The 23,651-nt window shown below is 37.9% G+C and overlaps 2 protein-coding genes and 1 long non-coding RNA gene across 5 annotated transcripts in view; all 3 read right to left on the minus strand.

Annotated features, from left to right (window-relative positions):
• The window catches only part of LOC110057154 (plexin-A4-like), a 160,904-nt gene that overhangs the window by 13,391 nt on the left and 123,862 nt on the right, over window positions 1-23,651 (minus strand). For all 3 annotated transcript variants that reach the window (XM_089272848.1, XM_089272846.1, XM_089272847.1), the window contains 8 exons: window positions 22,928-23,070; window positions 22,569-22,693; window positions 18,587-18,646; window positions 16,705-16,779; window positions 16,560-16,626; window positions 2,188-2,328; window positions 1,236-1,346; window positions 552-597 (listed from right to left, as the gene is read on the minus strand). In XM_089272848.1, the coding sequence (XP_089128974.1) occupies window positions 552-597; window positions 1,236-1,346; window positions 2,188-2,328; window positions 16,560-16,626; window positions 16,705-16,779; window positions 18,587-18,646; window positions 22,569-22,693; window positions 22,928-23,070 (768 nt within the window). The remainder of the gene's footprint in view (window positions 1-551; window positions 598-1,235; window positions 1,347-2,187; window positions 2,329-16,559; window positions 16,627-16,704; window positions 16,780-18,586; window positions 18,647-22,568; window positions 22,694-22,927; window positions 23,071-23,651) is intronic.
• LOC149103170 (uncharacterized) lies at window positions 2,700-4,996 on the minus strand. Its single transcript, XR_016201835.1, has 2 exons — window positions 4,796-4,996; window positions 2,700-4,183 (listed from the first exon to the last, which is right to left on the minus strand). It is a non-coding gene; the product is annotated as an uncharacterized LOC149103170 (long non-coding RNA).
• On the minus strand, window positions 4,263-16,551 carry LOC110057117 (uncharacterized). The gene has a single exon (XM_089272850.1). It carries the CDS (start codon window positions 5,661-5,663, stop codon window positions 5,115-5,117), a length of 549 nt encoding a protein of 182 aa, XP_089128976.1. The 5' UTR covers window positions 5,664-16,551; the 3' UTR covers window positions 4,263-5,114.

Consider the following 23,651-nt stretch of genomic DNA (forward strand, 5'->3'; position numbering starts at 1 on the left):
CGAGCAATAAGTGCACAAAATATTTAGTAAGAGTCCACTCATTGCACGGTAACTTTTGGAATGCTATTTAAAACAACTCATTTTAGTTCATTTCTCTAAGTGACCCTGCAATTAAATTCTCAAGCATTCTCGAGAAAGTTGATGTCAAACTTCGTAAGAATGGTTAAAGCGTGTTATTGTGTTTTTAACTAATGCGAAACGTCTGTTTTAATTGAAATATGGCTAACTTCAAGTTCAATTTTCTCTCGCGGGGTCAGCTTGAAAGCTTAAGTCTCGATAAGTTCTTCTTAGCTGTATCCAAATTATTACCATGCCATGAGGATTTTTTGGCAACTTTATTTTTGCCATTATTGCTTGAATGTTCTGCGAAAATCATCTTAAATACCTCATAACTTACTGAGAGTAAACTTTGAATGCTTGCCAGCTTGTTTCAGGTCAAACCAAATTATTAACCATGAGGTATGAAAAATAATGGCATTTTGTTGTTGCAAATATACAAAATGTTTTGCATGCGTATGAACATAGGAAACCCATAAACAAAAATCCCTCACCAAGCTGAAGATCATCTTTCTCTGGACGACTTGAATATGGAGAGTTCTATAATGAAATGAACTTAATTAATGAAAGAATGGAACAAGATTGTTTTCAATACTTGGTATGAAAAAAGTACTGTCACTTAATGCATTACTTTTAAAGGATTTATTTCACGAAAGCTGACAATGCTTCAAACCAACAAGATATGTCAACATACTCAAACAATAATAAAAAACCTTCTTCACTTTTTTATTTGATGGAATACAATTAAACAGCGAAACAGTGTGTATCTACTCTCCCAAGGAAATTGCTATGTATTAAAAATTAATAACAAATCCTTGCTAATTCAGGAACGTAACCTATATTTCCATGTCTATACTCCAATAAAGATCTCGGCTGCCAAATAATTTGATTCGCTGTGAATAACATGAAGAAAACCAAGCCATGGTTCAGATATATATCACTATTCTACTCTTATAATGATAGCTTTTTTGAAAAGGAAGTCTAATTACAGCTAGGACACTTGATATTTTGTGTATCTTTTGATGATCATTCAGTAAGACCTCTTCACATAAAAAATAGCATTAGCTAAGTTTTTCTTTTGACGTCAAGAGTCCTCACTGCGCAGTAGTAAACCAAACACCCCAAAAATGCCAGGTGTTCATGGTTTGAGCCTTGACACTGCAATAGGCATTTCAAACCTTGAACAAAACATCCAGGATCTTCTCTTTGGCTTGAGTGATGGTGTCACAGTCCAGCAATGCCACAGTCACTGGGGGATTACTATCATAGCTCACAGCAACATTCAGTGGCTGAAAGCAAATAAATCAAACAAAAGATATCATATACTAGCTGATGTTCTTATTTGGTGGTTGTGATGTTACAATAATTATTTTATACAACTGAAGACACACATAAAAAGTACCATACTTCTCTGATCACTGATTTCAGAATTGGAAATTGGCAGGAGAAACACACCTGGCCAAACTATAAAAAGGTGCTTATGCATAACACGATGTACAAAAATACAGTGTTAAGGTGGATGGCAACAGTTTCCAACAGTTCTACTTTGAAGGATCAAAGTTACAACTCTTTATCATCCAATTTAACGATATAGGTATCACAAAAATGTCCAATCATTGGTGAACAAGTTGTTGTCATCTTCTGGGCATCATAGGTTAACATGGCAACAATACAACATGTTAAAAACACCCCTAATTTTAACTTAAAGTGATTCTAATTGAATTCTGATGAACATGTTAAGATACAACTTTCTGCAAGGCTTAAAAAAATTCTGTAGGTAGGATTCAGAGCCACCTGAAAAGTATGCAAAAGGAATGCTGCAGTCACTGCCACAGGGCCATTTCATTTTGAAATCTGAAATACAGTCAAACCCCTTTCAAGTGACCACCTATTAAATGGCCACCCCTATTAGGCAGCCAGTAATCATAGTCCTGATGAGGGCTATTATATGTTGTTACCTATGTTAAGTGGCCAACCCACTTAAAATCAAGCAGTCACTATTAACTGTACTAAGGAGGAGAAATGGGAAAGCAATTAAACAATGTAAGAAGTTAGTTTTCTTTTGTCGGGTCTTTTGTAAATGTTACTGCATCATAGTTAATACATGTACAAACTCGAGCATTTTTATACCTTGAAGTCAATAGCCTGTCTGAGAAGTTTGTCTTCACTTAATGAGTATCTTGCCTCTCCTGTTACAGCATCTACCGGTCCTTTCTCAGATTGTTGTTTAACTGCTTTAAATAACATAAACAATGGCTCTCCAGCATCATTCTGAAATATAAGTTTACAAGCTGGTCTTAGTGCAAACTAAGGGTTAAATCAAGCCCTACACGCCTCCTCGTAAATTGTAGAGGCAAATGAAATTATGACTAATGTTAATTGTATGCCTAACAGGATTTTTTCTTATTTCCATGCCACAAGAATGAGAGGTAATCATTTAGGGTGCATTCCTTTGGGATCATGATCAGTGATCCGAGATCAGTCAGATCATAGTTCATCAAAGGAACCGATGGATCACTGATCCTGATCCATATCACTCCAAAGGAATGCACCCTTCTTTGGTGGCATGTGAATAAACATTTGCAGTAGAGTGGACATAATATGTTCACAACATATTGAAAGGAAAGACCAGCTTTGTCATGTTTTCATTTTTTTCAGGGGGGAGGTTAAGATTCTGGTTCACCAAAAACAATTTCACAATAACCATAAATTAAACCGAGTTTTGTAAGGTCATGTAGCCTCATAGTTACTGTGCTCACCTCCAGATTGAGCAGCCTGGGTGCAAGCCCTGGCTGGGGACATTGTGTCGTGTTCTTGAACAACACACTTTACTCTCAAAGGTGCATAAATGGGTACTGGCAAACTTAATGCTGGGGGTAACCCTGCGATGGACCAGCATCCCATCCAGGGGGGAGTATAAGTACTCTCAGTGCTTCACCCTACTGAAAGCCAGGAAAAGTGCCAGCCTGATGGGCCACTTGGCTTGTATAGAAGCTTTATCTTACCAAAATGAGTTTTACTCTGTTTCATAATGTGTAAACACTTGTGAATAAAGTGCATCTAGGAAAATGTTAACATGTAATTGATGACCTTTTGAACTGTGTAGCACAGCAATTAACAACATACATATAGTGCAGGAGGGTGGGTGATCCTGTAGGACTTTTGTGCCAAAATTAATCATTTTTGCTGTTTTGCACTAATTTTGGACCTGATGATAAGAATCTGATGGGGTTCAAATTTTCCGACCCCATCTTCCCATTACTTAACGATATAATTTATGCTAATTATATGCGAATTGTTTTGCAAATATCTTTGCTCTTTGATTAAAGATACATGGACCAAACTTTATAGGAAGCTTGCTCTGGATGATGTACATCTTAGACCTGGTTACCATGGCAACCAGCAATGATGTCAGGATTAACTACCTGCAATTTTGGTGGCCATCTTGGATCTGCCATCTTGGATTTTCCAATGTGGCTAAAAGTAATTTAGGTAAAGTTAATCATGACCCAAGGCGGCCAGCAGTCATCGCCATTTGAGTATGTGACCTGCTGGGTGACTCCAACATCTTGCAACTCGCCTTGTGGCCTGTTAACGTTTTGTCACTTTGCCGCTGATCTTTGCTGATCATTCATGTAGTTAGCTATCTTTGCGGATTTCTGGCTGTCGTGTGTTGCTAACTTTTTGCAAATCGTTGCGGATTCTTACTCTTGATAATGTACACTGTATGACCTAAATTGGTTACCATGGCAACCAGCGATGACATTAGGATTAACTACCCGCTATTTTGGTGGGAGCCATCTTGGATTTTCAAAATGTGGCTAAATGTAATTTAGGCAAAGTTAATCATGAGCCAAGGCGGCCAGTAGTCACCCTCATTTGCATATGTGACTTGCGGAGTGACCTCAATAGCTGGCAGCTTGCCTCATAGCCTGTTTACGTTTTGTCGCTTTGCAGTTGATCTTTGCGGATCATTCACGTAGTTAGCTATCTTTGCAGATTTCTGGCTGTCGTGTGTTGCAAATTGTTGCCATGGCAACCAGTAATGATGTCAGGATTAACTACCTGCTATTTTGGTGGTGGTCATCTTGGATCTGCCATCTTGGATTTTTGAACTCTCATTTTTCTAAAGCAACAGTGAATTTCCATTACTAGCAATGTCCAGTAAAGTGCATAATTTTCTTTGCTTTCCTTTTTTTCTTAAATGCATGTACTTTTTCAGTTTTCTCATACAAAAATATCATTGACTTTTGTTAGTCCCATGGTAACATTGCAGACGCTATTCATCTTCTTTCTGTTATGTATAATACTAATGTACAGTTCCGTTAAAAGTGTTTGGGCATAAAATGTGACTAAAGTTCTTATGCACTAAGAGCATCATCATCCTCTTCCTCGCCATCAACTTGTGTGTCATCTGTGAATGGATTTGTACAGTTTTTTTCCAAAGCATTTACAAAGAGGAGTGCATGGAATTACGTTCTTCAAACAGCTACAGCATCCCTTGCAGTCTGACTTGCAGCCGCATTTGGTAAGCTCAATAACAGTTTGGGGTGTAGGGAGAGACAGGCACATAATGGGAACGTACAGCCGTAAGCTCCTTGGTGTTTGCTCCAGCCATTCTCTTTAATGGGAGGAAGATCTGGGCATCTGGTGGTATAGGATTTGTCACACATTACCATGAAGTTTGCACGCGTGATGTATGGGAGCAAGGAAGCACGCATTGGAGGCAGCATCTCACCTTCCAAGTTCCTGGATCAAAAGAGCTCACATCAAAGTTTGGGAAGGGTGTAGGTCCCGCTTTGCAGTACACTTGGCAGACAAATTTCTCTAGGTCTTCAACTTGAGTGGGCAATTCTCCATTGGCTAACTGGTTTTGGATAAGATCCTCACCGAGCTCTCTGAAGCAGTCAATCACGGGATGGTCATCATTGAGTGCCATGTACTGCTTTCACCCAGATCTTCTTCGTGATACCAACAAACTTCCCTCACCAGTCGGCCCCAGTGAAGTGGTGCAATCGAATCAGGTCTTGACACTTGTGCATTTCAGTCACTTGGACTCATTGAATAACATCAATCTCTCCGTAGTTTGCACCCTTGCCTGTCAAAAACCTCAGACTATTCAGGTTTCCATGACTTCCCCTGGAAACCAAGTCGAGCAGCAGGACTACTACATCAGTGTCCGGCGAGGAAACAGAAATCTCTTGCGACAAATGCTCATCTAGTGAACACAACTCCTGGTTGTGTTCTTCCTCACAGTTGAGACATTTGATTTTGTTATTGTAAACCCCGACCAGCTTGATGGCTGTGTTGCTGGAGAAGTGCACTAATAATCCAGTGGTGAACAAAGTGACCAGCATGCTTTTGGACTTTGACGATGACAGAAGGTCCTTGATGGACATGGTGAGCCTCATTTCTGGATGTATTTGAAACCCGACAAATGCTGTGGATCTTTTTTGGCACATCTTGTTCTTCAAGGAGCCTTCCAAGTAGGGATCAAACACTGCTTGGTCTTCATCAAATCCAGACACTATTTGCTCAGTACGCTTGATAAAACTAGGGTATCTAAAAGACTGTAATGCTGCAGCACATCCTGTTGATAGTGACATATTTTACACAGTGATTCATCTACCTGCATGTTCCAAGACTTACAAAAACCTTTATTTCTTAAAGTAGTGTCAAATCGTGGGGTGTTACCAAAACAAAGATTTCCATATTGTCTGCAAGAAAAAAACAAGAACGAAAATGTGACTTAAAATCTGTCCTTGTATGCATCAACTTCATCCATGATGAAGCATCCATGACAAAATGTGACAAGGGATCGTGACAAAAAAGCACATAGTGATCTGAACTATGTTTGGACATAAAACGATGTGCATCAACCTCCCCTTTACCAGATTGAGAAAATGGAAAGATGTGGAAATTGTCGGAGCAGAAATCTAACTTGTAAATTCTGTATTGGCACGCGTTAAATGTCTCTAGATTGTTGACAGACTGTGTCAAGGATGTGTCCATCGCGATGTGAGAAAATGCTAAAGCTTTAGCTTAAATTCATGTTTGGATGAAAAGGAATAGGTCGCAGCATATATGAAATTAGCGTGTTCTACTGTTTTCACCTGTTCTAATTATTCTACAAGCTTTCCTAATGACGATTTCTCTTCATTTTAGAATTCGACCAAGGAGGCGAGACTGCTAAGAAGTTTCATACTAAGTTTAAAATCACAGATGTCACAATTAATCATCCAGATTTACAAACTTTCACATACTGCATTAGGAACAAAAGCAAGACGGTGAAAGTCAAGCACAATCTCCTTCACATCGTTTTACAGGCAAATCAGAGCAAAACATAACCACTAACCACAATGCACTCTGGTAAAAAGTATTGATTCCGAGAAATCGTACCCCCTTCTATATATTCTTCTTAAATTTTGATTATGTTGCTGCTCGCTCGCTGTGCTCACTCTGCAGCAATTAATGATTCTTGAAGGTCAGAAATCTTTAGGATAGCGCTTGCTTATTTCAGACCTGTATACAAATCATAAATACAAAATTTATACAAAATATTATTATAATTGTTGTTGTTGTTATAGTTACCTTGAACGATGGCCATAGCATCAATAACAAGTATTCGATGTAGATTTCCTGTTGCTGGTGGTGTTTCTAGTTGTGGCTGTGGGTTTGCCTCCTCTATCAAACACGTCAGGCTGGCTTTGTCAGTTGGAATATAAAGAGATCCATCGACCCTACATAAGGAATGTGGCACCACTGCCATCTCATACTCAGCGATGGTTTCCTCGAGTCTTGGCACAAGCTCTGGCCTACTTCCTTGTAACCCCTGTTCTTCAGTTTGATGACTTTGTCCCCTACAGTAACACTAACTTAAGTTTTCTCCATCTGGTTTGAGGTCTTAAGTTTCAGCTTTTCCATAGTGTCCCATAAGGAGTGTCTCCCCTGCGAATTCTACAAAGTGTTTTGTAATGACGTGGCAGAAATTTTGATACACTCTTTTAATTGAAGGGGTGAGTGCAAAACCATGCTAAGTGACGATTTGGGTGAAAAAAATTTTCACGAAAGGGCTTGAATTTTTGCATGTGGTCTTCAATGTACTAGAAAAACGCGGCCCTGTATTTTTGTTGCTGGTTTTTGCTTCGTTTTCGAGTTATAATGTATGCAAAAATACTTGGCTTTTCCTAGCCATGTCTTTAGGAGTTTATTTGTTGAAGAGCAAACAGGCAGGCTGTGACATGAGCACAACACGTGAATCGATCGAGCGTCAAACGAAATTCATCGAACAAAAAAGAGATGTGCCGCATTAGAGCTCTGTCAACTAATATCTTAAGCATTGTTTTAAAGTACCTTGTATGCCTGCCTGGTGGTTGAGAGGCATCATAAAGTCTCGATAAACCCGTAAGTCATCAGCATGTTTTAAAGAATCAAAATGTGTTCTGAAACTTTGAAGGCAGCTGATATACCGTAATCATGTTATCGGTGTTCGAAGTGAGATCGAGCCAGGCAGCAAAGTCCAAGAGCAGTTCTTGCCCAAGAAAAATACCCTCTGGTGAGTCGTGGCCCATTTGCCAAGCGTTGCTAGCGTCAAAGTTTGGAAAGCGAGAACTGGTTTTAGAGTGATAAAATTTGTCTTGTATCAACCTCCATGTTTTCCCGTGCACTAGGTGTAAAGACCCTTCCTGGCATGCATTGTGATCATGTTCTGCGGACGTTTCTCGAACTGGTAACTAGATTGTTTAAATATAAGAATGGCCAACAAGTAGCGATCGATTGTAACATAGATCTGTGATCCAGGTTGCGTTGATTTTATTTCAAATCGGCATGATTTGTAGTGTTTTGAGCTTCTGGGATCAGCGGACACGCAGATGTATGGAGACCCGTACGTTGCGGAGAAGGGTTAATCTGTTAATCTGTCAGCCCTATTTATAGTGCGTTTTCATGTGAAATCAACATCATTGAGCCTATGAGTTGCGTGAAATTACCATTTTGCTGTTTTCTAAGTGAAACCAACATCCTTGCCGTCACGCGTTAACGTGAAATCAACATTTTAACCTATTTAGACCTGAAATCAACATCATTGAGCGTATGCGCTGCGTGACATTGACATTTTGCTGGTTTCTAAGTGAAACCAACATCCTTGCCGTCACGTGTTAACGTGAAATCAACATTTTAACCTATTTAGACCTGAAATCAACATCATTGAGCTTATGCGCTGCGTGAAATTGACATTTTGTTGGTTTCTAAGTGAAATCAACCTCCTTGCCGTCACGTGTTAACGTCAAATCAACATTTTAACCTATTTAGACCTGAAATCAACATCATTGAGATTATGCGTTGCGTGACATTTTGCTCGTTTCTAAGAGAAATCAACCTCCTTACTGTCACGCGTTAACGTGAAATCAACATTTAAACCTATTTAGACCTGAAATCAACATCATTGAGCTTATACGTTGCGTGAAATTGACATTTTGCTGCTTTCTAAGTGAAATCAAAGTCCTTGCAGATGCGACGGGCCGATCCTTTGTTATGATAAACTGAGGCGAGACTTCGACTATTATTATTATAATATTACTATTATAACAAAGGATCGGCTCTGTTTATCATAACAAAGGCCCAGCTTCATTTATTTGAAGACCTCGGCGGGAAAAGGGCGCTAGGTATTTTAATCAAAAGTGAACTTTGTTGAAAACACTCCAAATTTCGCATGCAGTTTTGTTTAGGTATGTTTCACAATGTCCTGTAGTTTTTCCGCTAAGCTTTGCTTCGTTTTCGAGATATTGCGTATGCAGAAAAACCACTCGGTTTTCCAAGCGGCGTCTTTATAAACAAAGCAAAAACCAGCGACAAAAATACAGGACCACGTTTTTCTATTACATTGAAGACCATATGCAAAAATTCAAGCCCTTTCACGAAAATTGTTTTCTTTCACCCAAATTGTCACTTAGCATGGTTTTCCACTCACCCCTTCAATTATTCCTAAGAAATTGGAAAGCTCTCAATATCACAAAGGAGGGGCATTATTAAGCTCATACCAAAAAAGGATGCTAACCTTAATTCAATAAAGAACTGGCGACCTTTAACGCTTTTTAATTGCAATTACAAAATTGCAACAAAAGCTATTGCAAGCCGCATCAAAACTTTCCTGCCAAAACTTGTCTCTGATGATCAAACCGGCTTCATTAGAGGACAGATTTATCGGAGAAAACATTCACTTAACAGACAGCGTCATCAAATTTTCAAAAGCAAACAATATGCCGGGACTGCTTCTCTTTCTTGATTTTGAAAAAGCCTTTGATACCCTAGAGTGGCCCTTTATTCATAAAACCTTCCAATACTTTGGTTTCAGCCCATCATTGCTGAACTGGTTAAAAGTATTTTACTGCAATAGCGAAAGCTGTATTTTAAACAATGGATGGGGAAGTAATTTCTTTGAGCTCAACCGGGGAGTTAAGCAAGGTTGCCCTCTGTCACCATATCTATTCATTCTCTCTGTAGAAGTACCAATGCAATTCACCAAAAAAAAGAAATTTGTGGCATAATTGTAAAGGACAAAGAATTTAATCTTAACCAATAGGCAGATGTCACGACCCTTATTTTAGACGGCTCCGAAGAATCCTTTCTAGAATCTTTGAAGATAATAGACTATTTCGGTGATATATCCGGCCTCAGACTTAACAGCAAAAAGACAGAAGCTTTGTGGATCGGTGCAAGTGCGGATTGGGATTTTAAACTTTGTCCTGAAAAAGACTTCAAATGGCCAAAAAAAAAGTCAGAGCGTTAGGGGTATGGTTGTCAACAGACCCTGATGTAACTATATCTTTGAATTACAAAGATAAAATAGAAAAAATTAAATTGATTCTGGGATGCTGGAAACTTCACAGACTTGGCCTTTTAGGTAAAATTACTGTTTTAAAAAGCCTCATAGCTTCACAACTGGTATATATTTTTTCTCCTCTGCAAACAAATCATACAGCAATAAAGGTAATGTTTTACAACTTCTTCTGGAATGACAAAGGCGACAAAATAAAAAGAAAGGTAATGATTAATGATTACTCAGAAGGGGGACTTAAAATGATTGATATAACTTCCTTTAATAGATCTCTCAAAGCCACATGGATAAAGAAGTATCTAGATAAGGAAAACTGTGGAAGCTGGAAAAGATTTTTTGACTCAGAACTTGAAAAATATGGAGGTGAAGTAACACTAACTGGAAATCTAAACATAAAAGACAGTCGTAACATTATTAAAGTATCAGATCCTTTTTTCAAAGAAATTCTTGAAATCTGGTCAGAAGCCAATTATGAAGAAAAGATGGTATCAGATTATCACTTTCGGTCATCACCCTTATGGTATAATTCACTTATATGAGTTGGGAATAGACCAGTGTTTTTTAAAGAATGGTTCCTCAAAGGAATAACAAAAGTAGAACATTTAATGGATGACTCCGGAAAGTTTCTCTCGCTCACTGCTTTCCAAACTATACATGACCTGACAGTGCGACCTTTAACCTTTCTTGGAATCATTTCTTCAATAAAACTTCTTCAAAGATATATACCCCATAACATCAGAACCTCTATTAAACATGAAAGTTTCTTGTCAAAATTTTTAAAAAGCAAAAAACCTAGTAGACTAGTATATAAGAAACTTGTATAAGAAAAAAGTGAACCACCCAACCAAAGTCAACAAAAGTGGCAGGAAGACGTCACTCTCACAACAAAACAGGAGCTCAACTGGAAAGAGGTTTACCAAATGGTTTTTCAATATACAAAGAGCACAAAACTTATAACTTTCAATTTTAAATTTCTACATAGAAGAATATCAACAAACAACTTCTTGAAAAAAATTGGTCTCGTCGATAGTGAGAAATGCACTTTCTGTGAAAGAGAAACAGAGAAACTTGCACATTTATTTTGGGCTTGCCCAAAAACTCAAGATTTTTGGACCAATTTTAAAGTATTGCCAAGTCATTGCCAAAGAGACACCCTTAGAGCCTGATACAGCACTGGGTCTAAGGCCAGATAGCTCTAAACATAAACTCCAAATTAACTTCTGCTGCTTAAATGCCAAATATTACATTTGGCTATGTAGACAGAAAAAATGTTCTCCAAAACTAAATGATTTCTTACTGTATTTAAAACATATCTATGAAATGGAAAAAAATACAACTACAATCGTCTTAAAAAAGTGGGAGCCTCTGTTGCCTCTTTTGTAATCTCTTGACAGCTTGATCCTAGTCTCCCGAAAACGAAAATAAAAATGAAAGGAAAAGAAACAAGGCGCATATATACCATGCATATCGGTACTTTCTGTAATTCACAATTCAGAATTTACATTACTGACAGGAGTAAACCGGTATGATCTTACCGTGCTAGAATTGTAAGTAGCGCAAGTAATCTAATTACGCTGTATTGTAAGCAGTGTAAGTATTAGTATTGTTAGTGGTGTGAGTATGCGTATTGTATAGAGTAAGTGTTAGTATCATAAATAATAAGATTTTTGTAAGTAGTGTAAGTAACTACATTAATATTGTATTGTAAGCAGTGTAAGTAGCAATTATACATATATATATAAAAAAAATAAGGAGTGCTTAGAATGAATTCAATGAATTCTTCAAACTGCTTTTGGCCTTTCTCTGCGTAGCACAGGATATCTTCCTTTGCTTTTTCTGGCACAAGAGCTGACAACACCACACTCTTCAAGGGAGACTCAACTGTAAATGGGTTGCCTTAGCAGTGCAGCTCTATTGACTGGCGGAGTTTCATGGCGTTTACTCGGGTTCTTACAGTAGCATTCCCAGAGAGCTGATAGTGCTCGTTCCACTCAGAAGTTTTGCATACTTAAGGCAAGTTGTTGAGATACTACTTTACCATATGGGCGAGATGTGGTGATGTGATAAGAAGGCAGTCTAGGGCAGCTTTGTCTTGACTTAACCTGACCATACTTCCGTGACGCTTTACTGCTTTAGCATTTGATCGGCGAACAACCTAGTAAACGGGATCTCTGACTTTGCTACTCACGCTCAAGTGCCTTCATCTGCATGAGGTGGACTGGCATTAGCCGAGCGTAGTTGAGGAGATGGAGCACGAAGAAGTACTTTATAAGTTTGTGTTTGCTGTTGCTCATGCAAGAGTGATGTCAGACAAAGATCCTCCCTCAGGGGGACAAGTTTAGGAGCTCTAAACAGAGTTCCTCAATGGCGCGTTCAGTGACAGGATTCTTATTTAGATTCTTGACCCTGCCAATCTCCAGGGTAATTTTCGTGGCAAAGAAGGATTGGGTTGCTGGCAAGTGCACAGAAACCAAGAGCAGGATCAACAAGGACTGTCAAGCCACCATCATGCAAGGAATGCAACTGGGAACATAGGACTATGATGGCTTTGCAGGGATCCTCATGTTTCTCGCTCTTGATAAGGGTGGTCAAAGCGTAAGAGGAGACAGTTTCTCTTAGTACTAGGATCAGTTGTCTGTGATACTGGGTGACATCAGCAGCAAATGAATTGCCATATGACGTTCAGTCAGGGAAGTTGAGAGTTAAATGATAGAATTCCTAGAGATCACAGGACAGAAGTTTGCTATCTGGCCAAGAAGTACGTCAAGGTGGGAATTCTTTGGGCAGCAGTGAGTCGCTGAACTTCAGGAACCACAATGCCATCATTGGTAAGGCTCCTACATGGATTGGTGGCAGTTTGTTTCTGCCAAGTTCCATCAAGGAAGGGAACAAAGGTCTTGTCAATTGAAAGGACATAGATCAAGTTCTGTGGCCATCTTTCGTACAAAGTAATGGTCTCGATCTTTGTTAATTGCATTCTTTGGGTGCTCGAGGCAACGTGGCCATGTTAAAAAGTTCTTGGTTTGCTCACATGAAATTATGGCATTGTCACCTTGTTATGGAGTAGATGTCCCAGTATCCAAAGTCCACACTTGTTTTAGGGTATTTGAGACATGAGTGAACAGCTGCCACCATGTCAATAAGGAGGAAAAATTTCCTGGCTATCCAAGACATTGGCTGCAGCCGCTCTAGAGAGTTAACCAGGTTATTTCTAATTAATTAATTACGGTTAACCGGGTTACCGAAAAATCCCGATGCGGCCGCTAATTTCGGCTGTTCATGGAACTTAAACTGGGTTTACGGTTACCATGGAAATTAATTGATGAACAATAGATTTTTTAACCGGGTTAGGTTAATTTTAAACCACCTTTTTAGGTGCTTTAACACAGGTTAGTGGTCTCTTATCAGCAGTCTGATCAACGCTGCATGGAAGCGAGTGTTTCTTTTTGCCATAGATGGCGACAGAATATGACAAAGGGCATAAAAAGAGTCGAAGCTCATTCAAAAGTGCTCTCTAAAAAAGTTATGCATGGCAGGATTCCTATGGATTTCCCTAAACCATTGCTGGTCTCTCGGATATACCCAGACTCGAGGATGATTCGACGGCGACGGAGAACACTGACGTCTATGCAAAATTAACATCATGTTTGAAAGAACTGCCTTAGAAATTTGCGTAGTGTGCATTAGAAGGAAGAGGGACTGCCTTAGCCGTGAGTGGAGAGAAAGGAAACAAAAACAAAGAAAAAGAATCGAGAATATAACAACAGACTGAACAGGGTCCCCGAAGTCTGCCATTTTGTTGGTTTATCTCATGACTTCAATTCAGTTTAACCCACTTCATAACCCATTTCAGTGTGGCCGCTCATAAAATATAACCCCGTTATTTTATTATAACCAACCTTTAACCAAGTTAAGTTGTTTAGAATTTCTAACCAGGTTTCTAAAAAATAAACCCAGTTAACTCTCTTAGTGTGGCTGCAGCCATTGTAAATTAAGCTAAGTTATAGCGAAAGTAAAAATAACTAAAATCAGTACAAAATGTGTGTTGAGAGAGAGAAGAATTGGCAGGTCAGCAAGATGGGGTGAAGAAATAGGTTTCAATTGGTGAGATTAAGCAAAGTCTTTTCTGTTGCTGTTGTTCTTGTTGGCTGTGATCCATGCTATGAAGTAAACATTCCTGTTTGGCACCAAAACAATTTTTTGCATTTTTCATTATTATCAGCCATTTAGCCATGTGCAGATACATCCTCTATTTTTTAGTCACAATCATATTTGGAAGAACAAAAAACACACAAACGAGCAAAATGTAAAAGCTTACAGTTCTCGGCAATGCAAATAATTAAAGATGTTCCAATGCAAGATGAATTGGGAAGGTGATCAAAAGTTGCTTTAGGAGGAGTTTTTATATATTCATTTCCATATTCAAACATAATATGTCAGATTATTTTCCAACTGATAATAATTAATGTAATTCTTGAAACACTGGAAATATGATTTCACCAAAGAAATATCTCACTTGAGTCCCTTAGGTGACAATTTTGACACTTCTTGTAACTGTATTTCTCTAGGTTTTAGTGATTAATTTGATGTCTTTTATTACAATTTGTACATATTAAAATGCAACATTACAGTACACTATGCTAAACAGCCAAGGCTGCCTCAACTGTGGTTGTCTATGTAGTCTTGCAACATCACATATCTTGACTGCATCTTGCTTGAATGCAGCTGATACATGTTTACACTGAAACATATAGTTTCTCAAGCAAAATATGACCAATAAGTCAACACTTGCAATCCTTTTGATCTTATCCACATAGCTCAGTGTCTTGGTAAAGGGCAGGGCATGGATTGAGGATTGTTTTGTTCAGTCAGTATATGTTTCTAATGTTGACTCAGATGGCATAAATGTTGAATGATTCCAACTACTGTGGTCATTATGCACCGTCTTGTGTAACCATAATTATCTTGTCTAAATATAGCCATAGTATACTTGTTTACCCTGACAAGGTTTGTGATGCTGAATATGTGAAGAACGGTAAGTTGTAACCATTTCAGTGTTCTACAAACAGAATAAAAGTGAGGATAAATTAACCTAATTACAATTTAATTATTAATAACTCTTTTATGATAACTATAACATTACTGTTACTAAAAGAATAACCCCATCACTAAACATACCATCTGTAAATTGCAGACAACAAGACTGGTGTATCTACAATCCTGATACATTGTTAGCTCCAATACCTACATGTACATGTAACACCTCACCCACACTTTTTGCAAGATACATTGTATTGCACCCTTAACTCTGCGTTGTCTAACAAATTCAAACAGTATGGCTGGTCCATTTCCAACATGGATATATTATGAATGCCAAAACTAAAAGATTGTTAAATGAACCGGGCATTTAACAACAGAAAGGGACAGGATTTATTTCCACATCATTGACAAGTCAAGATGTAAGTGTGTATGAGTGTATTATTCTTAAAACACAATTTTGGAAGATATAAGATTCACTGCCATGTAAAACTGTAGGCTGACAGTGTAGAACTTCACTCCCACAGGATTTCCTTATTTTTGGCTTAGAAAATGAACATCATCAGATATCATCAACAGTATAAATGTATATAAATGTAAGCTCAAGCAAAACAGAGATTTTAGTGAGCTCACCTTTTATATCTTGTCAAGAAACCGCGATTGGTTTCCATCCAATCTGTTAAGGTCTCAACAGCTGCGACATTGATCGTCTCTTCACTTTTCAACACCTATTGAGCGCTTGAGCTTATGTCAATTTGCATTTTGATTTTGCATTTTGCAGATCAGGCCTGTTCGATAGCGAGCTCAGTTTAATCGGATAAAGTACAGCACTCACTCCAGACACAAATCCTCCATCCAGTCTGTATTAACCAGCTACGAATCAAACACACTTTGCAAAACAAAGATGGCAGACCGCATAAGATCATCGCCTAAAAATGACATACCTACAGAAGTTGCCTCTATTTCTTTATTTTCCGTTGGTATGGTTTTTGTGGCCATGCGATTATAATTATCTTGACTAATCAATGACTGAACATTATGTGGCCCATTGATTATTCATTGATTATTCTTGATCATCAGCAATACTCAATTACTAATCAACTAATTATCCATTGATTACCCAATGATTACTCATTGACTTCACTGATGTTGTCGATTAATTATTTCTAGCTGTTGGTTCCCATCTGTTTTACCCAAGTGCAAAGTACCTGTCTAACAACAAGACAGGGTTCAAAATCAACACCTGCCTGGTTGATTAGAATTATTGAATGGTAATGGTGTTTCCTCAAAGGCAGTCGAGTTTGTCACAGAACTAAGAACTTAGATAAACACTAACCAACAATAACTGCTTTTTTAACTGTCCACGTTTTAAAATTATTTACTATTTTGAAAGCTTTCGCCCTGAGTGTATGGACTAAGGGTGAAGCAGACAATATGAATTCAGTCCACAGTCACTAATAAAACAATAGAGAACAAGAATTTTTCCTTTCTCGCGTGACAGAGCACTGGAATTGGACTGAATACAGGCTCAAAAGGGTATTCTTATGTACAACTACAAAAAAAAAATCCATTTTGAATCCTGAAAGACAGGAAAGTAATAACAGTTTTACAAATACAAGTATTTACCAACCTTAAGAAAATTGTACATAGAGAATGCAAGCCAGTTGGTAAGCATCTTTTCTGCCACTGACTCAGTTCTAGAGAAAAATGACAATGCATTTCATTATAATTTTATCAGTGAGAGATAATGACGACGCCACTAAAATTTAACTTACCGCCGTAGCAGGAGCTTTGGATGACTCTTTGCTACTGATTTGCGTATCAATTCACAAAGTAAGTCCTTTAGAATCCTGGCAACAAAGAGCAAAATAGATCTATTCATTTAAGGTACTTGATTCACTTTTGTTGAAATCATGGAACAGCTGTCTGGAATGAAATGTTACAATTACTGTAATATCAATAAATGCTTCTCTAAGCTATCTTCTGATGAGCTCCTTTGCTGGATCTTGAAATGCTATTCAACGTTTTGTAAGGTTGCCATGGCAGCTTGCTGACACCCATGTGTACTCCTCCCAGATGAAGAGAAGCATAGCAAGAGTTGTACCAGGTGTCTTGTCATTAGACTACGAGTAGTCCCTCTTTCGCTTAGTCCGTCGTGCGTGACATGAAAGAAATTCGCGAGAAAAAAATGGCGGCACGAAATCCTGGGGGCTAGGAGCGCGTGAAAGGAGGGACTACTGCCTAAGCCCAAGAGTTTGCCCCTTCACGGCCGAGTGATTTTTTGGTGTAGGATTTCTCATCTTGACGTCCTCTTATTATCACCTGTTATCAATAGCCCTGGGAGATCTGAATAAAATTGCTCTACTCTACTCTACTCTTCAAGTAGCCAGGCAAAAACATATGCCGTGAGAAGTATATCTTCGTTCAGTGTTTGTTCAGCGAAACTGTCGAAGAAGTTTTAAAAAGAAGACGGCAAAGGAGGCCTCTTGTAACAATTTTCGCTGCGTCTAAAAGTTATTGCGAAAATTTCAATAGACTTTCAACCGAGAATTTACATTATACATTATACATTATACATAGGAGATCATCCAACTGTGGTAAAATGTTTGCTGATAGCAGCGGAAAATTTCAGGTGAATGTCCGGTGTCAAGTGAGAGTCCGGTTCAATCTTTCAAATGGACGGCAGAAAGGCCAAGCTCAGTGAATCTATATTCGCTGACTTGGACGATGCTGTTGAGAGGCGAAATCACTAACACGCTCGCAGTCGGGGTGGAGGCAGAAAGCTTTGCCAAACAAAACACTGGATAAATTTAAATCTTTCCAAAGCGCCTGTTGGCAGACTCACAAGAACATCACGGCTTGCGAAGCGCGATTCCAACGCTTCGATTTGCTCTGGTACCGCTTTGATTTGCTTTGCTTCCAAAACATTCCTGCAAGATGTCACAGGTATCTCGAATGTTGACAACATGTTGTCAACGCTCCTAACATAAGCCAATCATATTTTTGCGTTGTGAGAGCAGCGCATAATTCAAACTCTTGGGCTTAGGTGGTAGTCCCTCCTTTCGCGTGCTCCTCGCCTCCAGGATTTCGCGCGGCCATTTTTTTCTCGCAGTTTTCTTTCGCGTCACGCACGACGGACTAAGCGAAAGAGGGACTACTCGTAGTCTATCTTGTCATCAGACATGATGCCAGCCAGAGATCAAACCCTGGCTGCTCCATCAAGTTTAATTACATCACCACCTCTCCTACAGGTATACCATGGCATTCCTATCTAACTTAATGGTGTTATGGGTACAATGGGAATGTTTTTTGTTGCTAAGAGAGATGTCGGCACTGTCTCTTTTCTCATCCATCCGTCTGTCCGTCCGTCCGTTCGTCCATCCATTCAATATTAAATGAAACTATTCAGTTTCATCACTAGCCTGGTGAAGGATACTTAAGAAAAACCCGTTTTGAGTTGTTCCATTACACAGATTTGAAACTACCGTGTTTTGTTGAGTATTGCTAAAAGCTGTCAGTCTAAACACAGATCATGCACGAATTGTTTGCCTCTGAAAGACACAACTTAACTGCTCTGCTGGCTGTACACAGGTGAATTACACTTACAAATGAAAGCCAAATAAACAATTAGAGTCTATAGAAGGCATTTTTCCTTACTCTGTAGCATATTCCATTTTTGCCTGCAGAGCAACCATCAACAGAGATGCAACATTACACCTGCAAGACATATGAGGCCAATACTGTAATCACATGAAATAAAATGTGACTTTCACAATAATTAAATTAATGGTTGTTTTTCTCCATTCAGGACATGAAATTCTAATCACTTGCATAGGAAAATATACAACCCACAAGTAAAGGTAATGAGTTCAAAGTTATGAAAATGGCATAAACATCAAGGTGAGCACAATTTGAGAATTTTCATTTAACATGACAAGTTCCTAACAGTCACAAATTAAATGAGGTGTTGTCAGAATGGTAAGCATTAGAAATCCATTGTATGCCACACACTGACATGCCCAAATTACCATTGAGGCAAACTAGTCGAACCAACCAAGTCCTAGCTGTTTTGCTGAATATGATTTACCAGAAAGTTCTCACAGTTAATTATTTCATGGCACATGTTGGATACTTAAGCAATTGACCACACTTTCTATGGGTTTACCAGCAGAATAAACCCATACAGGATGTTGAGAGAACACAAGAAAAGCTTGTAAATCATGAGTCACCAGGCAAGTAATTTACAAGCTTTTCACGTGACCATTATGTCATCACTCCAACTTTATAAATACTATTAGGAATAGAGCTTTTTAATCATATATTGTAGTTTTAGTTGTGATGGTTATCTTAGTTCTTATAATGATATATTTAGGTTCTGTAATATATTTATACATAAAAATATATTTTAATTCTTAGTTATGGACAATTAATTTTATTGTGTTTTGTTTTGCTCCGTATCCTACCATCTTGTTATACATGTATATTTCACTGAAAAGCCCCAAGGGGATGTGACATAAACATAAGAATGTATGAATAATATATTTTTCATTTTGTTATCTTTGTTTTTTATCTGCACATATGTATTTTCAACGAGCTTTTAGCTCACTACACGATATGTGAGTAAATAAATGATTGACTGATTGATTGATTGATTGCTTGGTTGATCGTGAAAGTTTAAGACTATATGAAAAGTTTGCAAGTGATACCAGTTTCTTACGCTTGGCAAAGTGATTAAATGATAGCTCCCAAAAGTTTTGTGAATGGAATAAAGGTTAGTCCCAGAAAAAAAAAAAACTTCTGAAATTTATTCAGAATTTATTTACTTCGGTTGAAGGCTATGAAGTCTGTGTTTCTCTGTATTTTACCTTATGAAATCTATTGCTTGATAGCTAAGCTTAATGGGAATGAAATTCATTTACCATGTTATGCATGCATTAATTGACTTTAAACTAAAAATACTATTTAATGTTAACTCAAAGTAAATCTTTCCTCTGCTTTTTTAACAGTCGATCAAATTGATCAGTCTAATCCAGCTGCAGTCAGATTTTTGTCCTCCACAGACAGTGAAAAGCAATAAAAAGCACTTAAAACATCTATAATTCTAAAATCAAGCATAAAATGGATTCCCTGTAAAATTTTTGTCATGAAAAAAAATCAAAGGAGACCTATGGCCTAACTCATGGATTAGGTAATCTAGAGATGAAACATATTGGTGAACTTGCAATTACTGGTGCATTATTAAATGCTGTTAAAACAAGCTGGGTTTGTACCATGCAAGGTCGCACTTAACTCACAAAGTGCAGGCTTTTTTTTGTTGGCTTTTTTTTGTTCACATATCACAAAGACATACGTCCAGAATAGCTAGGGTGGCAAAATTGCAGCAGAACATGGAGTGGTAAAGGCCAAGGGTTCTTGGGTCACAGAGGACACTCCTGCCCAACAAATCATAGAGTACTCTTCCCCCTCCCCCTCTCCCCTTCCCTCACACCCAGATCTTGATGTTGATCTGCCTGCTGGAAAAATTTGCATGTATTCAAGTCGTACGAGCTCACAAATGTTGTTCATTGCATTTCATTCAAGGTTATAGGTAAGGTTTCTTATGACACAGCACTTCTTTTCCAATGTGGAACCGCTTGTCTCTATATATATTGCATGTAAAATACATCAAAATAAGTAGACTCTTTTGCAAGCATTTCCAGTGTTGATCCGACAAATCTGTCGACCATAAATATGTGTTCCAACAATAATAATAACAGCTTTATTGAAGTGTCAATGTATTTAGTATTAACTGATAATTGGGGACAAGCTCACACGGGGTTTCTTTCCCTTTGTTATCTTTTCAATCAGGAAGCAAAAGTGTAAACAAAAGACAAGGTAAAAATCATTTAAGCTTATCAAAATCAAGTATTTGGGAGTTTCTTTCCAAGTTTATGTGCATTTCATGTCCCACTTAGAGTTCAGATCAATGTACTAAAATAAACAAGACAAGTATAGAGAACACAACTTTAATCTGAACTTAACTGAAGTCAACAATAATATATTTTTAGCACTCTAATTATTTTAAGCTGAGGGCCCCAAGTTTATCAGTAACTTAAGTTACTGTCACGGGTCACCCTCATTAAATAAAGTCTTTCACTTCACTTCAACTTGATGCCAGTTGAACATGGATAACTCAACATGAAAAACTTAAGTGTTTAAACTGCAAAGTGGTGAATGAAGGTCCTGCTTGATTGAACGTTGGATCTCACAGCAGATCTAATCAGACAAACTTGAAAAGTAAAACGATAATATGTTACTACTGCAAGGTTGACACTATGTCGTAGAGTTAAAACAATATTTCGGCTGGCCTCAGGTTTAGACGTTACTAAATTATAAAAATAAAATTACAATATTATACAATGGTGCCGATGTTTGTCTTGTATTCAATAGCTGTTTCGTTTATTTATTTATTTATTTATTTGAACTAATTCGAACATTCGAAGTCAACTCCACTTCAATTTAGCGAAACACCTAATATTAATGGTCGTGTAAAAGCTACAAAATCATCAATATTCACGCTGGAAAGATGCATGCATTGAGTAGTAGGCTCGCACTGACTGCATGGTTGCTATTCCAATATGGCGTCGGGCTTGGTTACTATTCCAATATGGCGTCGGGTGTGGTTACTATTCCAACATGGTGTCGGACTCGGGCACTCTCGTTCGGGCCAACTAATTACGAGCAGTGTCTACACCTGAGTGAGTGAGTGAGTGAGTGTGTGACACATTTGCATATCGGAGTCCCCGCAACAAACACGTTTCTACACTTCATGTATCCACGAGTTTAAAAAAGATAATGCATTGCTAATGCAAAACAATTCCAAAAAATCATTATGCTTTTCTGGTTAACAAATTTTCCGAGCTTTAGGGTTAGGTGGGTTAAGTTAGGGTGAGTATTTTGTTATTATGCCCTGAGCGAGAAGTTTCGTCCACAGCAAAGCAGTACTTGGAATCACATACTACTTCTTAATAAAAAAAAGACTTTGTACTCTTAGAACATTTAAATGAGTCTTTCCATAAAAATTCTGTAATACTTTCCGAGTTCAATCTGGCTGTAAACAGGCGACAAAACAAAAAAAAGGCGTTTCTCACTTTAGGAACGACGCTAGCCCTAGGCTGTGCTGTTCATAAAAATTTTTTTTATTAATGTCAAAATAATCAAAAGTGACATTCATGGAAAATAAACTCTCTTCACAGTTGTTAACCAAACCAACTGGATAGGTTTGGACACTTTCTACCAACAGAGAAATTTCATTCACTAGAGATCAATTTCAGGGAAGAAGCAAAACTCATCAAGCTGGCATAATTCCAAATTTAAGAAGTGGCAACAGAAACAGCCATGTGGTAGCTACATGTATTTTCTATAGCAATTTGGACCGTTGACAGTAAGTCTCCAAACTTCTTTGTGTGGTTTGGTTTCTGAATATGCCTTAAAAATACATCTTGGTAAAACAGGCTACATCAAGTTTCTTATCTAACTAATAACTATTCATCATCATCTTCTGCCAATCAGTGCTTTCTTTTTCTTCTGACTGCCATACTTCAGTGTTTTGGTGTTCATTGTTGTATTTTACTAATGTAAAAACAAATGCATAACCAACCTGTCTTTCATTTGAAACGTATTTTGTGACTCCAAGGTGCGAATGAATACCAAAAGAAACTTCTTGTTGTAGATCAGTTGGGAAAACTGCCGTAGACCTTTCTCCCAGTTTTCTGTCAGGATAACCTGACAAAAAAAGGAACACCATCAATTAGTTTGTAGACTTCAGTCTGTGTTGTAAGTTACAACAATAAAAGGTTCACACTGGGTTTTAACTACCTCCAACAATTTTTGTTTTCAAAACATGATTTTCTACCAGTTCAATGTTATAAAACTGCAAGTAAACTGCGATGTTTAGTGTGTCTGTAAATTAGGGAATCACAGGAAACTTTGGTGAACTACTTTGGTGAAGTTCTTTACCTTATTCTGATGAAGAACTGGATGATCATCTAACCCAGGAAACAACACATGTAAAGCGTACATTTGAAAATTTAAAAATGGCATTCCAGTGGTAGATAGGTCACTTGTTAAGTCTGTCACATCTGTCTGAAGTTCAGCAAAAGCTAAAATAAAACAAGGAAGTAAATAAGACAATGGTTACACTCTGTTCTTATCCAATACGAGTTGTTTAATTCTACATTTTGTAAATTAAAAAAAAGTTGGCTTGTAGCCTCCCCAACCACTTTGGTTAACTTGGCATTACGTTACAATAATGTCATGTTACAGTGCGTTTACTGAAACCGGGGGCCACCCAGATGATGAAAACCAATCAGATGGCAGAACTGAAACAATAGATTTCAACATTTTCAAATCCAGCCAATCAAATGTCTTATTTTCAAATCCAGCCAATCAAATGACCAGTACAAAACAATGAAATCTCAACTTGTTTGTTGTGATGCTTAATATGTGATCACAGTGTCGCTTAATAAATTGTCAAGCTCAAACCATTAGTACTTTCACGTGATTGCAGGTTTAAGAAGAACTATATGCTGCACTTTCTACGGAGTTGTTGGTCGGTTTAGAAAATACGTGGAAAGAAAAGCTGCATAAGAGTGTGACTCACAAATATATATCGCTGGCAGAGTGTGTGGTGTAGGGTTTGAATATTGTCACGGCTGTTTAAAAGAAACCCTTCAAATGGTCT

This window comes from Orbicella faveolata, unplaced genomic scaffold, assembly GCF_042242905.1.
Source record: "Orbicella faveolata isolate gen_17 unplaced genomic scaffold, um_ofav_v1 contig_35, whole genome shotgun sequence".
Taxonomy (NCBI): domain Eukaryota; kingdom Metazoa; phylum Cnidaria; class Anthozoa; order Scleractinia; family Merulinidae; genus Orbicella; species Orbicella faveolata.

Bases quoted from the DNA above. Each gene is read 5' to 3' on its own strand.
- LOC110057117 (XM_089272850.1), bottom strand. From the start codon at position 5,663: ATGTCACTATCAACAGGATGTGCTGCAGCATTACAGTCTTTTAGATAC.